General features: G+C 33.4%; 1 protein-coding gene across 1 annotated transcript in view; it reads left to right on the forward strand.

Annotated features, from left to right (window-relative positions):
• Positions 1 to 697: 697 nt before the first annotated feature.
• LOC111149702 (kinesin family member 18A) overlaps positions 698 to 19,621 on the forward strand; it is a 70,604-nt gene continuing 51,680 nt past the window's right edge. The window contains exons 1-9 of the mRNA XM_022506923.1: positions 698 to 1,066; positions 3,140 to 3,297; positions 6,575 to 6,679; positions 7,779 to 7,889; positions 9,261 to 9,458; positions 11,573 to 11,749; positions 13,147 to 13,221; positions 13,432 to 13,544; positions 18,488 to 18,650. Of these exons, the coding sequence (XP_022362631.1) occupies positions 742 to 1,066; positions 3,140 to 3,297; positions 6,575 to 6,679; positions 7,779 to 7,889; positions 9,261 to 9,458; positions 11,573 to 11,749; positions 13,147 to 13,221; positions 13,432 to 13,544; positions 18,488 to 18,650 (1,425 nt within the window). The 5' untranslated portion in view covers positions 698 to 741. The remainder of the gene's footprint in view (positions 1,067 to 3,139; positions 3,298 to 6,574; positions 6,680 to 7,778; positions 7,890 to 9,260; positions 9,459 to 11,572; positions 11,750 to 13,146; positions 13,222 to 13,431; positions 13,545 to 18,487; positions 18,651 to 19,621) is intronic.

The raw sequence follows: 19,621 nt of genomic DNA on the forward strand, positions 1-19,621 counted from the left end.
AGCAGTATAAGGATAATTAGGAATTAGATTGGCAGTTTTAATAAGAGTAGTCGGGAGGGCAACATTTGAGCAAGGACTTGAAAGAAGTAAGAGTCATTCAGGTATTGAAGGAAGCATGTTGCAATGGAGAGAGTGGTTGGTAGAAAGATCCCATTAGAGTGCTTGGTGGGTTAGTTGGAATGGAGAGAGCAAGGCATCATAAACCATGAGGTGAAAATGGAGACCGTTTAGAAAACTTCAGCTTGTTCTCCGAATAAAATAACCATTGGAAGGTTTTGAACCAAAGAGTGAATTATGTGTGTCTATGTGTATACATTTAAATATATTTCCAGGGCACCTGTGTGGCTCAGTCATTAAGCATCTGCCTTTCGCTCAGGTCACGATCCCAGGGTCCTAGGATCGAGTCCTGTGTCGGGCTCCCTGCTTGGCAAGAAACCTGCTTCTCCTTCTCCCACTCCCCCTGTTTGTGTTCTGTCTCTGTCTCTCTCTCTCTCTGTCAAATAAATAAATAAAAATCTTTGAAATATATAAATGTATCTATTTATTTATTTATTTATTTCCAGGTAAGTGGAATAGAATTAATAGGAGTGGAATAGAATTAATACCTTTTTTTTTTTTAATGAACACTATATGCCAGTCATATTATATACAATAGAACTTATATTAATACTTTACTTTCCTTTTTAATTGCAGAGAAATATTCAGGCATTCATACAAACAGGGGAAGCAAGATAATCAGCAATGTCTGTCACTGAGGAAGACCTGTGTCACCATATGAAAGTAGTTGTTCGTGTGCGTCCAGAAAACACAAAAGAAAAGGCAGCTGGATTCCATAAAGTGGTCCATGTTGTAGATAAGCATATCCTAGTTTTTGACCCCAAACAAGAAGAAATTAGTTTTTTCCATGGAAAGAAAACTGCAAATCGAGATATTACAAAAAGACAAAATAAGGATCTCAAGTTTGTATTTGATGCAGTTTTTGATGAAACTTCAACTCAATTGGAAGTTTTTGAACATACTACTAAGCCAATTCTTCGTAGTTTTTTGAATGGATATAATTGCACAGGTAATTGTTTCAGTCAGAGTTTAATTTTTCCATCTGATTTCAGTTTTATATTAGAATGGACATCTACTTTGCCCATTCTAAACATAATCAATTTTAAGGTGCTTATTTGCTAAAAATTATAACGTTAAATAGAATTTCACTGTAAATAGAGACTTTCTTTGAAAATTAGGCCTCATATATAACATATAATTTGTGAAACATTCTCTTCCAAAGTCTTGTTGTGATCCCTATAGACAGTCATCTTTTCAATTTTCCTATGTTATTAAACCACATGGATCTTTCAATGGATACCAGATTTCTCACAATTTGTATTCACTAATATTCCCTCACTTACCTATACAGCTATCTATCCCTGGGGAAAAGTTGGACATTTCTGAACACTGCAAGTTTCTTTACAGAATGGTTTTTCTTTATAGTACCTTGAAAAAAAGCTAAAAGCCCATGTTAATTGAGTATCATATGTTATTTTAGTATATCTTCAGCCCAGAAAGCATCTCTAGTGCTCTGGATAGATCTATAGTAATTTGCCTTTCAAAATGGCCATGTTGATTTCCTAGAAGAAGAACCAAAGGCCAGTTAATTCAATACTTAAAAGGTACTTAAAACCATTATTTATATCTTATTTTTGTAATTACCACCATTTACAACATTTTCTTTAAGATAACCCTAAAACTGTAACATGTTTCACTGTCTTCCACTGACTCATTCAGTTTTATTACAGAAGACTTACCCTCTTGGTCAAAAAGAATAGAATGTGGTTTATTGATTAGAACTGCTATGATTCTCATTTTTAAGTTTGTATTCTTTTCCTCATTCATGAAACTCCATACTATTTACAGAGATTTAAATTTTTCTTGACTCCAAATGAAAAAATCTCCACCACACTAATACTGAATCTTTGTTTCCTTCTTGGCTTTATTTTGTATTACTATCTAGCTGTCTTAAGACTTCTTATTGTACTACTGGCTTATATAAAATGAAAAAGAATGAAATATGTCAGTTTAATTGATTCTGCTGAAAAATATTTTAGTAGTTAATATTTGCTTTAACAGAGAGATTTAACTTATAAAAATATTTTTACCTGTAATAATATGAGGACTTAATGGTTTTATATTATGTCAGGTATTTGCCATAAGTAATTCAGAGTAGCTTTTTGTTTCATTTTGTGTTTGAAGAACATATCACTTTTATGTTATACTGGAGAGAATCAGGGAAACAAACTAATTTGCCTAAAACACAAATTTCATAAGGGAATTTTATAGATGACTTCTATTGGAATTCATTATTCAGCAAATTTGTAGTGAATATCTGCTTTGTGCCAGGTGATTTGCTAGTTATGAAGGATACACAGCCTCAACATTAGTGGAGCTCATAGTTGGAAATATAGTGTGATACATGTTAGAAGGATATATAGCATATACTGAGGGCTCAAATGAGGGAGTAGATGTTTCTGCCTGTGACAGAGAAGACATGGAAAAGTGACATTTATGCTGAATATTTAGAGCAGGTTTAAGTATTCCAGCTGGATCAAGTAGAGGAACTCTTCAGTGGAAAGGCAGTGGCATAAGAAAGAAACAGCACATGCAGAGAACTTCACACAATCTAGCATACCTAGACGACAGCAAGGAACAAATAGGCTGGAGGGAGTGCCTAATAATATTCCAAGGCAAGGAATATGAACTTTCTCATGTAGGACTGTTGAACACTTAAGATTTAACATATTCAGATTTTGTTTTCATAAAAAAAAAAACTACAAAATTCTGATAGATGGATTAAAGAAAATTGAGACGAGATAAGGAAACTGGTAACTGATTAATCAAAATTTGAACAATTACTGTGGAAGAAAGGGAGCAGACGGGAGGATAGTACCGTTAACCAGAATACAGAATATAGGAGAAGAGTGGATTTGTGCTAAAATTCCCAGGTTTTAAGGATAAGACTCTACGTTAATTTTGGACCTCTTGAGTTTAAAGTTATGTTCAGAATATCCAGATGGAACTATCCACTAGACAGTGGATATAGTAATGTTGATATCATAATAAAGAACTTTGATCCCTTTTCATAAAAACTCAGTGCTTGCATATGGTGCTACTGGAGCTGGAAAGACCCACACGATGCTAGGATCAGCTGCTGAACCTGGAGTAATGTATCTAACAATGTTAGACCTTTATAGATCCATGGATGAAATTAAAGAAGAAAAAGTATGTAGTACTGCAGTTTCTTATCTGGAGGTAAGTTGACAGAACCATTCTTTAGTCAATAGTATTGAGAAATCATTAAGAAGTTCCGGGGCACCTGGAACTGGCTCAAGTGGGTTAAGCCTCTGCCTTCAGCTTAGGTCATGATCCCAGGGTCCTGGGATCAAGCCCCACATCAGGCTCCTGCTCAGCAGGGAGCCTGCTTCTCCCTCTCTCTCTGCCTGCCTCTCTGCTTACTTCTGCCTATTTGTGATCTCTCTGTGTGTGTGTGTCAAATAAATAAATAAATAATCTTTAAAAAAAAAAAAAAAAAGAAGTTCCATGGCCCATTCAAACTACTCTGTTATTAAGAATTTTCTTATGAATATATAAAATGATTAAAATTCCTGCTCTTAGGTGTTTGTTGCACATCTTACTCTTTTTTTGTTGAGTATTTTGTTTTGGCCTAATTTCTGATTAGTAAAATTAGCAAAAAGAACTTACAGATGCCCTTCACCCAGACTCATATGTTAACATCTTACTACCTTTGCTTCTCCCTCTATGTGTGTGTATGTATTTCTTCTGAACTGTTTAAGTTACAACAGGATATTTTCTTAAATAACCACTGAATAGTTATCCAAATCAAGAAATTAACAATGATAGAACACCATTACCTAATCTATAAATCTTAGTAAGATTTTGCCAATTACTCTGATGATACCCTTTATTGAAAAAGAAAATCTAAGTCCATTAATTGCATTCAATTGTTATATCTCTTTAGTCTCAATTGGATTTTTTTCTGTATTTTATGTCACTGTCATAAAAACCCTAATAGTTAGTCAATAGGTTATGCATGTGCAGAAACACAATGGAAGTAATGTTGAGTTCTTATAGTATCATATCAAGAGGCTGGTATAGTTAGTTAGTCTGATTACTGGCTGTGTTAACTTTGATCTATTTCATTATGTTGGTTTTGGCAGAGTTTCTGCACTATAAAGATACTATTTTACCCCCTTATTCCTCAAATTTTCATCTATTACTATTGACATCCACTGTTGATTCATGCCTAAATCTATTATTATTATGATGGTAGATAATAGTGATATTTAAATTCCATCAGTTCGTCTACATTTATTCCTTGGCTTTCTACTGTATGGAGGAACTTTCCTTTCCTTTATTATATCAGTGTGGATTCATAGATTCTTAACATTATTTAGTAGCTTATAATCCTTTTCCGTATTTATTTATATGCTCAAATTTTGCTGGATTTGGCCAGCCAAGGCTTCTTCATGCCGTCTCTTGTGTCCTCATTCTTTGAGGACTTCTGCTCACTTAGTAATAGGTGACATTCGACAAATCATAACTAGGAGATAGGCACACTAACTTTATTTTTTTTTTTTTAAGATTTTATTTATTTATTTGACAGAGAGATCACAAGCAGGCAGAGAGGCAGGCAGACAGAGAGGAGGAAGCAGGCTCCCCTAGAGAGCAGAGAGCCCGATGCGGGGCTCGATCCCAGGACTCTGAGATCATGACCTGAGCCGAAGGCAGCGGCTTAACCCACTGAGCCACCCAGGCGCCCCGGCACACTAACTTTATATTCAGATAGTGTTTCAGATACCAGTAAAGAAACAAATCCATGATTTTACTGCCTATTTGTGGTAGCAGAGAAAAAATTTCTGGTAGTCACAGCTCTCTTGTTAACAACTTTATAGTTTGGTTCCTACTGAGAAAGCTTCTTCACATTTCAAAAATTGATTAAGATATGTATGTTGCTAAAAATTTTCTTGTGTACAAAACTTGGAAATAAAAGAGAAATAAAACTCATTTTCTATAGTTAAGTACTGAAAAAAATTGCTTTGAACTTAATTGGGTAAAGAATATGGCACTATTCTTTACTTTCTCCTTATATCCTTTTATAACTGGGCGAATTTTGAAGTTTGGTCATTTTTATAATGTTTTTAATTGTTTTTTCTTTCTTTTAATCTGCCTTCTTTTATTAATGGTAAGGCAATGTCTAATCTCATCATTTTCCACTTGGTCTGTGCACAAGAGTTGGCTATGGAGCTTTTTAAAAATAGACATGCCGAGGCCTCAACCCTTGGACATTTTAATTTAGCAGGTCTGGATTGTGACTGATGTATCTGTGTTTTTTAAAAGTTCCCAGGTCATTCTGATTTGTAAACTGGCTTGAGAATGGTTGTTCTAATTTTGTATTTTGTATGATTGAAAGGGGTAAGGGGAAGTATTTGAAAAGTAACTACTGCTTTTCAGGAAAATAACAAAAAATTGTATCTTCATATTTTACTACTTTTAAGAGTTTCTTACATTTAAAAATGGTTATCATTCAGTAGAAAATCTTACCAGCAATGAAGTATCACTACAGGCTATCTATTAGAACATGGAAATAACTTACACAAAATAATTCTTAAAGCCTAAAACTGTATGCTTTTTTAAATCTTATCAGTTGTCATTTTGTTGGCAAGTAGAAAATTAAGTACCTTTAATAAAATCATCAAATCAGATCAATAGTACTATTTCTATGCATTGTTTATAGAAATTACTAAAAAAAATGCTGAAAAATTACTAAAAAAGAAATTGCTTACAGAAATTACTAGGAAAAAAAATTACCAAAGACCTACAATACAGATGTGTTTTTAGTGCCATGTAATAGAGTGAGGAAATCTGGACTCCCATCCCTACTCTGCTGTTACTTTTGTGACCATGGACAAATTACTTAACCTCCTAGGGCCTTAGTTCCTAAGAAAGTGGCGGGGGAGGGTCCTGTTATAGGACTTATTAAGAATTGCATGTTAGATTTAATGTAATTAAAGGATAAATGAAATAAATACTGTCGATCCTTGAGTATGGGTTTTAACTCTTTAAGTTCTAAAATTTAAAAAGTTTCAACTATTGGAACATCATGAAATAATAGACTATCTTCAGTGAGAACCAAGCCACCTCCATATAACTTATTGGAATTTCCCAAGACCGTGTGTCCCAATATATTTCTAGAAAATAGGAGAAGGCAATTCAAGCTGTCTTATTTCTATTCCACCATAATCGTCAAGTTAGGAATTATGGAGAGTGGGTGTAATGACTCCACCTTTAAATTTCAGTTGCAAACTTAGGTAATTAAACTCTTCTGTTTTCTCAAATGAGAGGAAATTAATGGCAACATGAGATAGAAGGGCTGAGATGGTGCAAATAAGTTGCTGCTTATGTTTAAGATGTAATTCTAATACAACCTTAAATCAGCAACACGTGTGATGTTGTCACTATTATTTCAACCTTGGTGCTAAAGCAGTTTTTTGTTTTGTTTTTCCTTAAGGTATATAATGAACAAATTCGTGACCTCTTAGTAAATTCAGGGCCTCTTGCTGTTCGGGAAGATGCCCAAAAGGGGGTAGTTGTTCAAGGGTTGACTTTACATCAGGTATGTTTATAAGGTTTTTTTTTCCTTATTGTAATAACAAGTGTGGTTATTTGGCCATTTATTCATTTTCTGTTGTATTAAGAAAGAAGAAAAATAATAAAGTGCAGAGTTAAAAGAATCAGAATATACCTTCAATATTATTTTGTTTTCCTTTGAAATAGTTGAATGAGATTTTCTTTTTGTTGTTGTTTTTGGGTAAGGGGGTTGGGGGCTTTTTTCTTTTTTTAGAGAGAGCGAGAGCTCCAGGGGAGAGGCAGAAGGAGAAGGAGAATCTGAAGCAGGCTCCACACCCAGCACGGAGCCTAGTGCAGGCCTGAGTCTCACAACCCTGAGATTATGACCTGAGCCAAAATCAAGAGTCTGACGCTTAATTGACTAAGCCACCCAGTCACTCTAAATGAGCTTTTCTTTTAAAAATCTTCTTGCAAATTTAATACTCTGTATTCTGCTTAATACATTTATATTTTGTCTCCTCCAAAAGATAAGATTCTATATTTTATTTCTCAAATAACACCAGACAAAGTAACATTGATCCTTAAACAACATGGCTTTGAGATGAACAGGTCCACTTATATGCAGATTTATTTTTATAAATACAGTACACTATACAGTGGCTAACTGAACATAATAAAATACAGTACAGCACTGTAAATGTATTTTCTTTCTTATAATTCTCTTCATACCATTTCCTTTTCTCTAGCTTCATTTATTGTTAGAATACAGTATATAATATGTGTAATATACAAAATATGTATTAATTAACTAGTCATATAATCAATAAGGCTTGAAGTCAACAGTAGGTTATTAGCAAAACCTTTGGGAAGTCATAAAGTTCCATGTGAATTCTTAATTGCCTGAAGGGGAGAGTTCTGTCAGTGCCCTGACATTCTGTCAGTACCATTGTTCAAAGGTCAACTATATATCATTTGCTTAGTTCTATATAGGAAATATTTAATGGGATGCAATTTGTAGAATGCATTTTTACCTTTAATTTTATCTTTAAAAGTCTTTTTTCTTGTTGAGAGTTTACTAAAAATTTTAAAGGTAGATGGCTATTTTTATGTGGGTTTTTTTTTTTTTTTCACTTAAACTTCTCTAGCCCAAATCCTCAGAGGAGATTTTACAGTTATTGGATAGTGGAAACAAAAACAGGACACAACATCCCACTGATATGAATGCCACATCTTCTCGTTCTCATGCTGTTTTCCAGGTAACAGACCATTAAACTATTGCTCTTAAAATTGAATTTAAAATAAAGGCAAATTCACATGGGGTAATTTTCATATATGCAGAGAAAATCCTTTCAGCTGTGGACTTCTTCCTCAGCATTTCCTTTATTTTGGAGCTTTGAGAAGGTTTTATCAAGAATATTCAGAATTGAGGATATATAAATCAGAAGTATAAATTTTTACTGTGTGAAGATACAGCATAATAAGGTGGTAGCATTAAAGGGTGTTTTCCCTTGTGTTTTTAGAAGTCAAAATATTTAATCTTTCCTAAAGACGTTATATTCACAACAAATCTTCTCTTTTTGGGTATAGATTTACAGAAGTAAGAGATTCTGATTCACTTCTTTAAAAATTTCATCATAAGGACCTTGCAAGTAGTTGCATTCCTTAAGGACATTGATTGCATTGACATTATATTTCTTTTAGAAATACAATTGCAGAAAGTGTTAAAGCATATGTTAGTAGCTATTATTTTCTGTAGTTTCTAGTCCTGTTAAAATCCAAATTATTTTATAGTTTCATTCTGTATTATACTCGTGTAACCCAACTTACAGTAAGAAATTGATATAGTAGAAAGAATTCATATCTGAGGCAGTCAAGTCATTCAGAAAGTCACCAGTCCATAACATTTTATTAATCCTTTCTGTTCTTTCCACTGACTCTTCATTTATCAGTAGTCATAAGAGAAATGTTTATCTGTGACACTGAAATTTCCCCAGAATGCCTTAGACCCTGCCCTATAAGAAATATTAACAAAGATCTTTATAATGGAATAATCTTAACCAATCTCTTTTAAGTTTGCCACTTAATTTATTTAAGTTGAACTACAAAGTACCATTCAATAAATGATGCTTTACTCAAATGGGCTAAAAATGAGAAGTATATTTTACTAATTTTTATATGAGACTAATTTGGGTCAACATTCAAATTCAGCTTTCCTTTAGGAGCAATTCCTGAAGACATGCAAAGCTTTCTGATCACTGCCTTTAGTTTTTGGTTAGGAACATTATTTCTAGACTACCTGTGCCCCTACCACCACCTCCAATAAGTCTGTGATCTGGCTCAGGGGTTACCAGAACACAAATGGCAGTTGTTTTGAGCTTCTATCAGATCAGAAGTTATTTGCCCTTTGGTACACATATAGGAAATCTTTTCATCTTCAAAGTTTTTTTCAACTTCCATAATTATTTCAGGTATTGAATATCAGCAGTCAGATTATTAAACTTGTTCAGTTTGTTTTTAAAATGAAAATAGTTTTGATATCATATTCTTTTAAAAATAAAGTACATGTTCCCTTTTAATTTTCTTAAATCTTATCCTCATTTTTCCTATTCTCCTATAATTTCAAAAAGATTTATTTGCGGCAACAAGACAAAACAGCAAGTATCAGTCAAAATGTACGAATTGCCAAGATGTCGCTCATTGACCTGGCAGGATCTGAGAGAGCCAGTACTACCAGTGCTAAAGGAACCCGATTTATAGAAGGCACAAATATTAATCGATCACTCTTAGCTCTTGGGAATGTTATCAATGCCTTAGCAGACACAAAGGTAGGTACAATATGTTTGTTTATTTTAAGTATTTTGAAGTATTGAAATATGTGTAATTCCTAGGAAGATACTACTTAAAATAATTTTGCTTTAAAGGTCTGTTATAAACCAAATTTCAAGAATGTATTAGTAATATTTGTATTCCAAAGCAAAGACTATAGGAAGCCTATTATATCAAATAAAACTATGTTTGGTTTGGTTTTAATTTCCAGTTTTATAATCACAATTTGTTGAAAGAAACATATTGAATATCATATTGATAGATTTTATGGTACTTTCTCATAACTTATTTTAAATCTGATTATTAAAATGGCCATTTAGTGATCACTACATAACAAGCATAATTGAATTGGGATGAATACAAAAACTATATTTTAAGAAAACTAAATTTTTTGATTAGTATTTTATATACCATAAATTTGGGTTAAATAATGTTTTGATTTTTCTTAGGAAGAGGGTCTTAAGACATAAAATATAGTTAAATCACCATAGGGTAATGTTTATTAGACGCCTTTGGGTATTTAAAAATATTTTATATCTGCTATATGCCAGAGTGCTTACTAGAACACAGCATATTTGACAACTTCTGTATTGGTAAAAATGACTTCCTTTTTTTTTTCTTTAATTAAAATGCGATCATTAATTTAAGTTCAAGCCACGTTCAAGCTTTAAGAAATTTCTATATTTAGGAAAATACAGGTCAATGAATGCTAGGAAAATGTTGTATTTTGAATTAATAAAAGTATATTAAAATGATTTGGGAAGTCTTTTTAAAGAGGCACAAGGCAAGTTCCTGAAATCACATAAAGATTACAAAAGCAAGATGTCTTTCATATTCTAGGTTAAAATCTCAAACATCTAAGTGGACGGTATGGTATAGAGACTGGTTTTCTAAACTTAAGCCATTTATAGAATTTTTTTCCATACCAACATCATTTTTCTTTTTAAAGATTGTATTTATTTATTTGACAGATAGAGATCACAAGTAGACAGAGAGGCAGGCAGAGAGAGAGAGGAGGGAAGCAGGCTCCCTGCTGAGCAGAGAGCCCGATGTGGGGCTCGATCCCAAGACCCTGGGATCATGACCTGAGCTGAAGGCAGAGCCTTTAACCCATTGAGCCACCCAGGCACCCCGATTTTTAATAATTAACTCCTATTGAGTCATTTATGAGTCCATGTTTAATACATGTCTTGTACATGTGAAATCATTTCAAGTTAACACCAGCAGTGCTAATTGCACACTGGAAAACACTGCTAGGATAGAAAGCATAGTACTACTAGGAGCTAGGATACCTAGGGCCTATTTCTAGCTCTGAGTTATCAGCCATGTTACCTGAAATAGTCATTTCACTTTTTGTTTAGCTTCCATTTTTCTCTTCTGTAATGTGAAAGATTTACACTGGATAACATAAGATTGCTTTTAGCTTAATATTATAATATTCTATTTTTATGGAAGTTGTGCTTTTTGGAAAATTTGTTTTTTACTTTAAAATCAGAACTGTGTCTTTTAAGTAAAGGAAAACCTAGAAATATTAAGTTTTCTTAGAACTGTTTTGTCCTTTCAGTTGAAGTCTCTGTAAGATTGTATATAATTTTAATTTACTTCATATACATGTTAGCTAATTATTTAATGAGAGAAACAGCTCTGCCATGCAGAATTCTTATTATTCCTATGGTAGATTTGAATAGGGCATACATTACTTTTGTATTTTGATTTCTTTTTAAAAAATGAGTGGAGTTTTTTTATATGAACATTATATTTCTGATGAAAGTTAATATGGAAAGATTTTGTTAAATATACCCCCACTCAGTTTTCCCACTTGTTAACATCTCACATTTATATGGTATACTTACCACAACTGATGAACCAATATTGATTTTTTTTTATTAACTAAAGTTTATATTTATTTAGATGGGAATATAATCTTTAAGTAGGATATTTGTTTTATGTTTCACTCAGTGGTTCCATAAAATTCATTATCATCATTTCAATCACCAATTATATCACAAATGTGGGCAGAGTTGGGCAGTGCTTAAATTCTTAGAGTGAAGTGATAGCAGGTTTGCATTTAAATGTGGAAAATGACATAAGAAATCTTTTTTTGCTCTTTCAGAGAAAGAATCAGCATATTCCTTACAGAAATAGCAAGCTCACTCGCTTGTTAAAGGATTCTCTTGGAGGAAACTGTCAAACTATAATGATAGCTGCTGTTAGTCCTTCCTCTGTATTTTACGATGACACATATAACACTCTTAAGTATGCTAACCGTGCAAAGGACATTAAATCTTCTGTAAGTTTGTTTAGTCTGCCTTTTTTGTAAGGGCATTGGATGTATACTATTTTTATAACTCTAAAAAAATATTAATTAGAGTTTTATTTTTACTAATGAATTAGCGAACAAGTTTAGAAATGTCTTTATTAGCTTGGTTAATTGAGCATTAACTTGGACAATTAAACCGTTAAGCATCTTGCTTACATATATAATCGATACTATTATTTAGTCTTTTGAGAACCAGGGTGCTTTAGTGCCTTTCTTCCTAACCTTCTTCACGTCGTGGCACATGATATTTTGGTGGCACACTGGAATAACTGGTCAGGGCTTTAACACATTTGTTACAGCCAAGGATGATGTTATCTGCTTTAACTTAGCACCAACCCTTTCTTTGTGAAAACTTTGGACATGTTAGGTAATCTCTCCAAGCCTCAGTCACTTCATCTGTAAAATAGATATATCTGCCTTAGTTTGTAAAGTAAATAGCCCTTTTAAAATAATTCATGATATTGATGTAACAAATCTCTTTATAGCTCTAACAATGTAATAATGACTGGTTGGATCAGTATTTTTGCCAGTAATTTGGGGTGATTAAAAAAATGTAAGTCAATGGTGATATATTTTTAAAATCACAGGATCCTAGGGACAGAAAAAACGTAGAGTTTAAGTGGTGTAATGACTTCTGCTGCTTACCCCTCTGCTACTCCCACTGTATGAAGCTGAGCGAGTTATTGTCTTTCTTAGAAAAATGTTCATATACTCTATATAATTAACTGGAAAGGGATATACTCTATGGGCATGCAAAGCTTTTCATATGTTTTTCATGTAATCCTTACAGCAACCCATTGCGGAATGCTCTACTTTAAAGTTAAGGAATCCCATGCTCAGAATTTTAAGAACCAAATTCTAAATCAGTTAAGTGAGAAGTGAACAGAGCCTCGAAATCAAGTATTTGAACTTCTGTTTGATGTTCTTTCCACTATTCCATAGCTGCCAAGGAGCCCATACAATTATAAAAAGAATAAAATATAATAAGAACGCATTAAAAACTAGTTGAGCTTAGAAATTGTTGAAACTTAAAATTATCTCTAAATTTCTTAGAAGTCAGAGGAAAAAGAAAGTGGACAACTTTAATTATAATGTGAAGAATGCTCCATAAGTTCTTACACCTTTTCTCAGATAGTAAGACAATTTCTTTATAATTTCATTTATTTTATAAATGTGCTCAGTATATCCTCTTGTCATAGATTTTGAACATGAGTGTAATTGATCGTGAATGTCACATGACTGTAATTGTCACAAAATCTGAATTCATGGAACTGAATTAATGAGAATATGTCATTTTTCTTGTATATATATAGTTATGTGATTATTATCTCTTTATATATGCAATCATAATTTCTATCTTTTAACAGTTGAAGAGCAATGTTCTTAACTTGAACAATCATATAACTCAGTATGTAAAGATCTGTAATGAACAGAAGGAAGAGGTATGTCTACTCTTTACATTTTATGCTAATCTCCCTTAGTTACTCATTTATGGGTCTCTGCAAACCTAATTGCCCAAAAATTTGACGTTTTTTTCCCATTACAGTTGAAAATCTGGCATGTTCGTTTTCACAGCTAAAATTTTTCTGTGGTGACGTATAATAGAGACAGATAATTTATTTCGTATTTTAACTAGTGTTTCTCTCTAATAGATCTTAATGTTAAAAGAAAGACTAAAAGCCTATGAAGAACAGAAACCCCTTACTGATGAAAATAACAAAGCGAAGTTAATGATTTCAAATCCTCAGGAAAAAGAAATTGAAAGGTAAAAATTAAGATCTCACCATTAAGATCTCATTTTGAGGATTTTAGGGTTTTAAAATTTAGTTAGATAGTTTATGTTACCATCATTTGTTATATGTCTTTATATATATAGTCTCAATTGAATTCAACTGATAAGAACAGATACTACACTTGATCTTAGCCAAAAGGCCGAGAAGCGATAGTCTCAATTGAATTCTAGAAGCCATTGACTGCCCTTTATATTTTGCACACTTTGAAGAGCAGATCATTTTAATTATGATTACATAATTGTGATTGTACCAGGACTGAGATATAAGATGGAGAAAGTAAGGCCAATTATGTCACTTATGAAATTAGTGTTTTAGCAGTTTTCATATTTTTCTTCTCAGGTGTCTTATTCCATTCAGACTGCTGTAGCAAAATACCACAGACTGGTGGCTTATAAACAAAACAAACAAAGTTATTTCTCACAGTTCTGGAGGCTGGAAGTCCCAAGATCAGGGGGCTGGCATAGTTGGGTGAAGGCATTCGTTCAAGCTGAAGATTTCAATCCTTGAAGCCTCACACGGCGTCTGGAGAGAGATCTCTCCAAAGCCTCCTTTTCAGGTTACTAATCCCATCGATGGGGGTCTCTGCCCTCATGAACTGATTACCTCCCAAAGGCCGCACCTCCTAATACATCACCCTGGGTGTTATGTTTCAACATGGGAATTTTGAGTAACAAACATTTAGGCAGTCTCATCTGGCATAATATCATTATTCATATAGTTCATGTAAATTTTATCTACCCTTTCTTAACTATGTCTAGCTCTAATCATGTATTTTGTTTGTTTAGTTAATTATTTGAAGGGAAATCTCTCAGTGATCTAAATTAATACAGAATTTTGATAGATTCACACTAAACTTTCTAGTAGGTAAATTTTAAAAAAAGAAAGTTTTTAATCATACAATATTCACAAGCACTTTTCCCTTAAGCAGTTAAGAGAATTTTCCAAACTGTCCCAATGAAATAGTAATTCAAAAGCTATGACTCTTGAGTAGTTCCAAGAAGACAATAAGAAATTCCTGGATCAAACAAATTTAGCAATTACTTCTTATTTATTTAAAGAATCTAGGTGATTTCCAAAATACGTCAGTTTATTAAAGGCTCTGAGAGGTCATATAATAAAGGAATCTCCAAACTTGATTAAAGTTCAGTGAAGTTGAACTTACTTTACATTCTCCAGAGCCAGTGTTCTGTTATTACTAGTATGAGAAACAACTTAAACCAGTGATTTTTCACACTGTTTTAGAACTCTAGAATTTTACCGGTATCTTGATATACATAAAGAAGACCAATCAATAGTGACTTTCAACCTACTTTCAGATTCAACAACTTTTTTAAAATTGGATTGTATATTGAAGTTTACATAAAATATCCTTGGTTTGAAAAAAATGTTTTTTGACTCAGTTGACCCCAAATGCTTAAAAATAAGTATTTCTAATAATAATGCTTTAGTTTTATAGATGGCTTAATAGTTTTTGATGATTTTTCAGCACACATTAATCTGACCACTCCAACAATCCTTTGAGATTTGAAGTGGGATATTGTTTTCTCAAAGATAAGACAAGGCCTATAAATTCTCTCTTTCAAGTCTTTTTTTTTTTTTTTTAAGATTTTATTTATTTATTTGACAGACAGAGATCTCAAGTAGGCAGAGAGGCAGGGAGAGAGAGAGGAGGAAGCAGGCTCCCTGCTGAGCAGAAAGTCCGATGCAGAGCTTGATCCCAGGACCTTGGGACCATGACCTGAGCCTAAGGCAGAGGCTTTAATCCACTTAGCCACCCAGGCGCCCCGTCTCTTTCAAATCTTAATCTTTTTCTTCCATACTGTGCTATTTTACAAGTATATTTTTATAGTACCAGAGCTCTGTTTATGCTGGAGATTTTCTATAATGTTTAAGTTATTTTCTGTTAATCCCTCCGACAACCCTTTGTCAAAATAAAATTGTTGCATTTATGATGCTTTTTGTTATATCCCACCAATCTTACAGTGACTTTTATTTCATTTTTTCTTAAAGATTTTATTTATTTATTTATTTGAGAGAGAGAGAAAGACAGCGAGAGCGCGCACGAGAGCAAGCACAGAAGCAGGGGAAGCAGCAGGCAGAGGGAGAAGGAGGCTCCCCATGGAGCAGGGAACCCATGCAGGGCTTGATCCCAGGACCCCAGCCAAGATCATGACCTGAGCTGAAGGCAGTCGCTTTACCAACTGAGCCACCCAGGCACTCCTGATGGTGACTTTTAAAAAATAAATGAAGTAAAAGTCATTCCTTGTTACACAGTTTACCTTATCAAAGAAAGCTTTGAACTGGCGTATTATTAGTTGTTATTAGTTTTCATTTTGTTAGTCAAATGTGGGATTGGCCCACATGCAACCAGATATTCTTTTGTTGATATAAGTTTAAAAACAAATTTATTTTATTTATTTTTTAAAGATTTTATTTATTTGATAGAGAGACAATGAGAAAGGGAACATAGGCCAGGGGAGAGGGAGAGGGAGAGGATGAAGCAGGCTTCCCGCTGAGCAGGGAGCCAATGTGTGACTTGATCCCAGGACCTTGGGATCATGACCTGAGCCGAAGGCAGCCACTTAATAACTGAGCCACCCAGGGGTCCCTAAAAACACATTTAAAGAAAATTAAAGTCATCAGCTGCTCCAACTTGGATTCTTTGCTTACATTGCTTTCATGGAATTGTTCAGCGCTGGTTAACCAGATCTAGTTACCATCTGAAACCTTAGTAAACTTTTCTGCAGTTGATGGCTTCAAGTCATTGAACCTTTCCTTCTGATAAAATGATTCAAGAGGTCGGCCTGAGCTAGGAAATAAAACAGTAAAAACTTGAGAGTTTTAATTTGTGCAACGTATTATTTAATATAATTTCCTTGTATATTAAAAAAAGCTGTAATGATCAGCTTATATATCACATAGCCTTTGTCATTTTCCCTCAAAAGTAACTATGTCCTGAAAGAAATACATGAACTATCTTTTATCACAGTTAGCCAAAAACAAAACAATATATATGATATATATTTCATATCATATATGTGAAATATATATACATCATATATGATATATATCATACATTGTTATCATGTATCATGTATCAGACATTATGACATCATGTATCATAAAGATACATGAAATTTCTTTATGATAAAAGAAATATCTTTTATCATAACAAATCGTGCTGTTACATAGAACTTTTTTTGCAAAGTCTTTCTTAAACAACATTTTTATGTGGTTTGATAAGGTGAAAGGAAGAATATACAGTATTTCCTGTCTATCAAAGCTATTTGGAAAGATAATATTCAAGAAGAAATCATAAAAAGAAAGTACAGTTCTTGATACAAAGTAATTATAAAACTTGTGACTGTATCAAGAAATTGTGTAGAATTTAATATTCTTGATGTATCACCTAAAATTATTGGCAGAGATTTTTATTACCAGTTAGTTGAATGTTTTAAGTGACTAGAAAATAGTTATTAGTCAATCCCTTAAGACTCTTTATTGTTTTAAAATGATAGTTTTTTTTGTTTTGTTTTGTTTTTTAAGACCAATCTCTAGAAATCTTTGATACTTCCTTTTCTTCCATCCTATTCAGTAAACCCCACAAACTAAAACAAGTCTGGACGATAAAATTACAAAATTGACAAATACTTAACTCTGTCCTTGGATAAAATGTTTAAAAAAAAAAAAACCTAAGAAATTGTCTTTGAGAATAACCTAAAGATAACTTATCAATTCATTTACTGGCATTAGCGTGTTGTAATATAATACAATGAAATTGCAATGTCTGTACATACTTCCTATGAAATATTTATCAATTTGACAAAACTGCAGTAAAGTCGATGTATTGTGGTTTACAGTCATTCCCAATAGAGTTTCATTAAGAACTACTGACGTAAATTGGCAGTGTTTTTACCACAGATCCTTAAAAATATATCTAAAATTCTGGCTGAAGAACATTTATTTTTAAATACATATACTTTGTTACAGTTTTACTTTAAAGGCTTCACAGTTAATTTTTCTTTGAGAGCTTTGCCTGTATGTGATGGACATGATCTGTGATTTAAAAACATAAATACGTGTTTATAAAATTAGAATATGGCTGTGACCAATGTCCTGCTGACCCTGGAGGATGCAGAATTGCAATTTCCTTTTAGGCCTTGCATGAGTTTTTGGAGTTTGAGGTCTTTATGCATTTGGAGGAGATAGGAGTCAAATCCCCCAACTTTGATTCTCCAAAGCTCCATCTCCCTTTGGAGGAAGGATAGCGGAGTGGCTTTTTCTAGGTTTACCACATTATGAACTTGGTTGTTTTGGGTCCCGGCAGTGTCAGCTGACTCTTAGCCAGGCTGTAGGGGGTACCTAACCGTATGGTGTGTTTTCACTGTCACAAATTCTAAAACTAAAAACTGGCTATCTCACTTTCCCTAGGGTGCCATGGAGGCGCCATATGATTATGCCACCCACTGCTTGTTTCTTCACAGTTAGCCAACATCAAAACAACACACAGTACTGTGTTGCTTTGAGGGCCTTGTTAATTGGGATTGTGCAGATAGATTCAAATTATCATCCTTTTCCTACAAACATAGTATTTTATTTCTGCTAATCAGTAGCTGGATTACATAGACAAAATAGAGTATATGATTTATATAATTATGACTTGCATAGAGAAGCCTTATAATACCTATATCTCTTAATAGTATGGTCTTCCCTGGAGGAGAAAATAAGTACAGTAAAAATAAAGTTAATACCCTTTTCCAAACATTTTTGTAATTTAATAGGGAATAGTCACTATCCTATTCGCTGTTTGTCATTGAGTCTAATTCTATGAGTGATATATACTCTTTTGTTCATTTTTTCTTAAATTTATTTCACAAAATTAGTGAGATTCTATAATGTGTTTTATATTTGGTAGATTTCAAGAAATCCTGAACTGCTTGTTCCAGAATCGAGAAGAAATTAGGCTAGAATATCTGAAGCTGGAAATGTTACTAAAAGAAAATGAACTTAAATCATTCTATCAACAACAGTGCCACAAGCAAATCGAAATGATGTGTTCTGAAGACAAAGTAGAAAAGGTATTTATTTATAATTAAATTTTAGACATGTAAACACATGGAGACTTCTAATTCTATAAATGTGATAGGTAATGATTTAATTACCCATTCACTACAAATACCTAGAAATGCTGGAGGAAATGTACCAAACATTGTTTTCAATTCATAGTTATGTGTGCAAGACAGAAAATTAAAATTCCTAGGTGTCGGAAAGAAGAAGGAAAACAAAAAAACAAAATCTCAGTTGCAACTGTTGCTTCTGTGAGGGTTGATGGAATGCTTAACTTGAAGTTAACACACTCATTGTTGGGTACCAAAAGTCAGGCAGTGGGAGTGGTACACCCTGGATGCAGGCAATAATTTACAACTTAGACCAATCGCAGATATTTTTTTCCAGGAAAGAATATTTTATCACTGACATTGTTAGAATTTCCATTGCATGGTGTTTAGAAATGCAGACCATCTTTTACTCATTTTTATTATTTCATGCAGTAATACACTGCCCTCCCTCCACACACACAGACCTCTCCCAATATCCTACCTTTGATGTATACCACTTTTTTGGTAAAGGACCCAAGGGAGACAGGGAGTTAGAAATGGCAGACCCTGTGTAAAGCTGGAAACCTCAGAGGCCTGTACTTTTCATATTGGTAGTACACCATGAAGAAACATCATCCAGTCAGCACAGAAAGATAAGGAACCATGCCTGGGGTAAGAAAAAGTCTCACTTAAAGACTATTAGGGCACCTGGGTGGCTCATTTGGTTAAGTGTCTGACTCTTGATCTCAGCTCAGGTCTTGATCTCAGAGTCATGAGTTCATACCCCCATTGAGCTCATGGAGCTCATGGAGCTTACTTTAAAAAATTTCAAAAGAAAAAAAAATGTTAAAAACTGCCGTTATAGATATTATTTCCAAGGATTTGAGGTTTGAATTCTTACAATCCATATGTTTTAGTTAGTAAGTCCTTCAAGTGAGAAATTAACATAGGAA

The sequence above is a fragment of the Enhydra lutris genome, unplaced genomic scaffold (assembly GCF_002288905.1).
Source record: "Enhydra lutris kenyoni isolate GAN:26980312 unplaced genomic scaffold, ASM228890v2 scaffoldscaffold22, whole genome shotgun sequence".
Taxonomy (NCBI): Eukaryota; Metazoa; Chordata; class Mammalia; order Carnivora; family Mustelidae; genus Enhydra; species Enhydra lutris.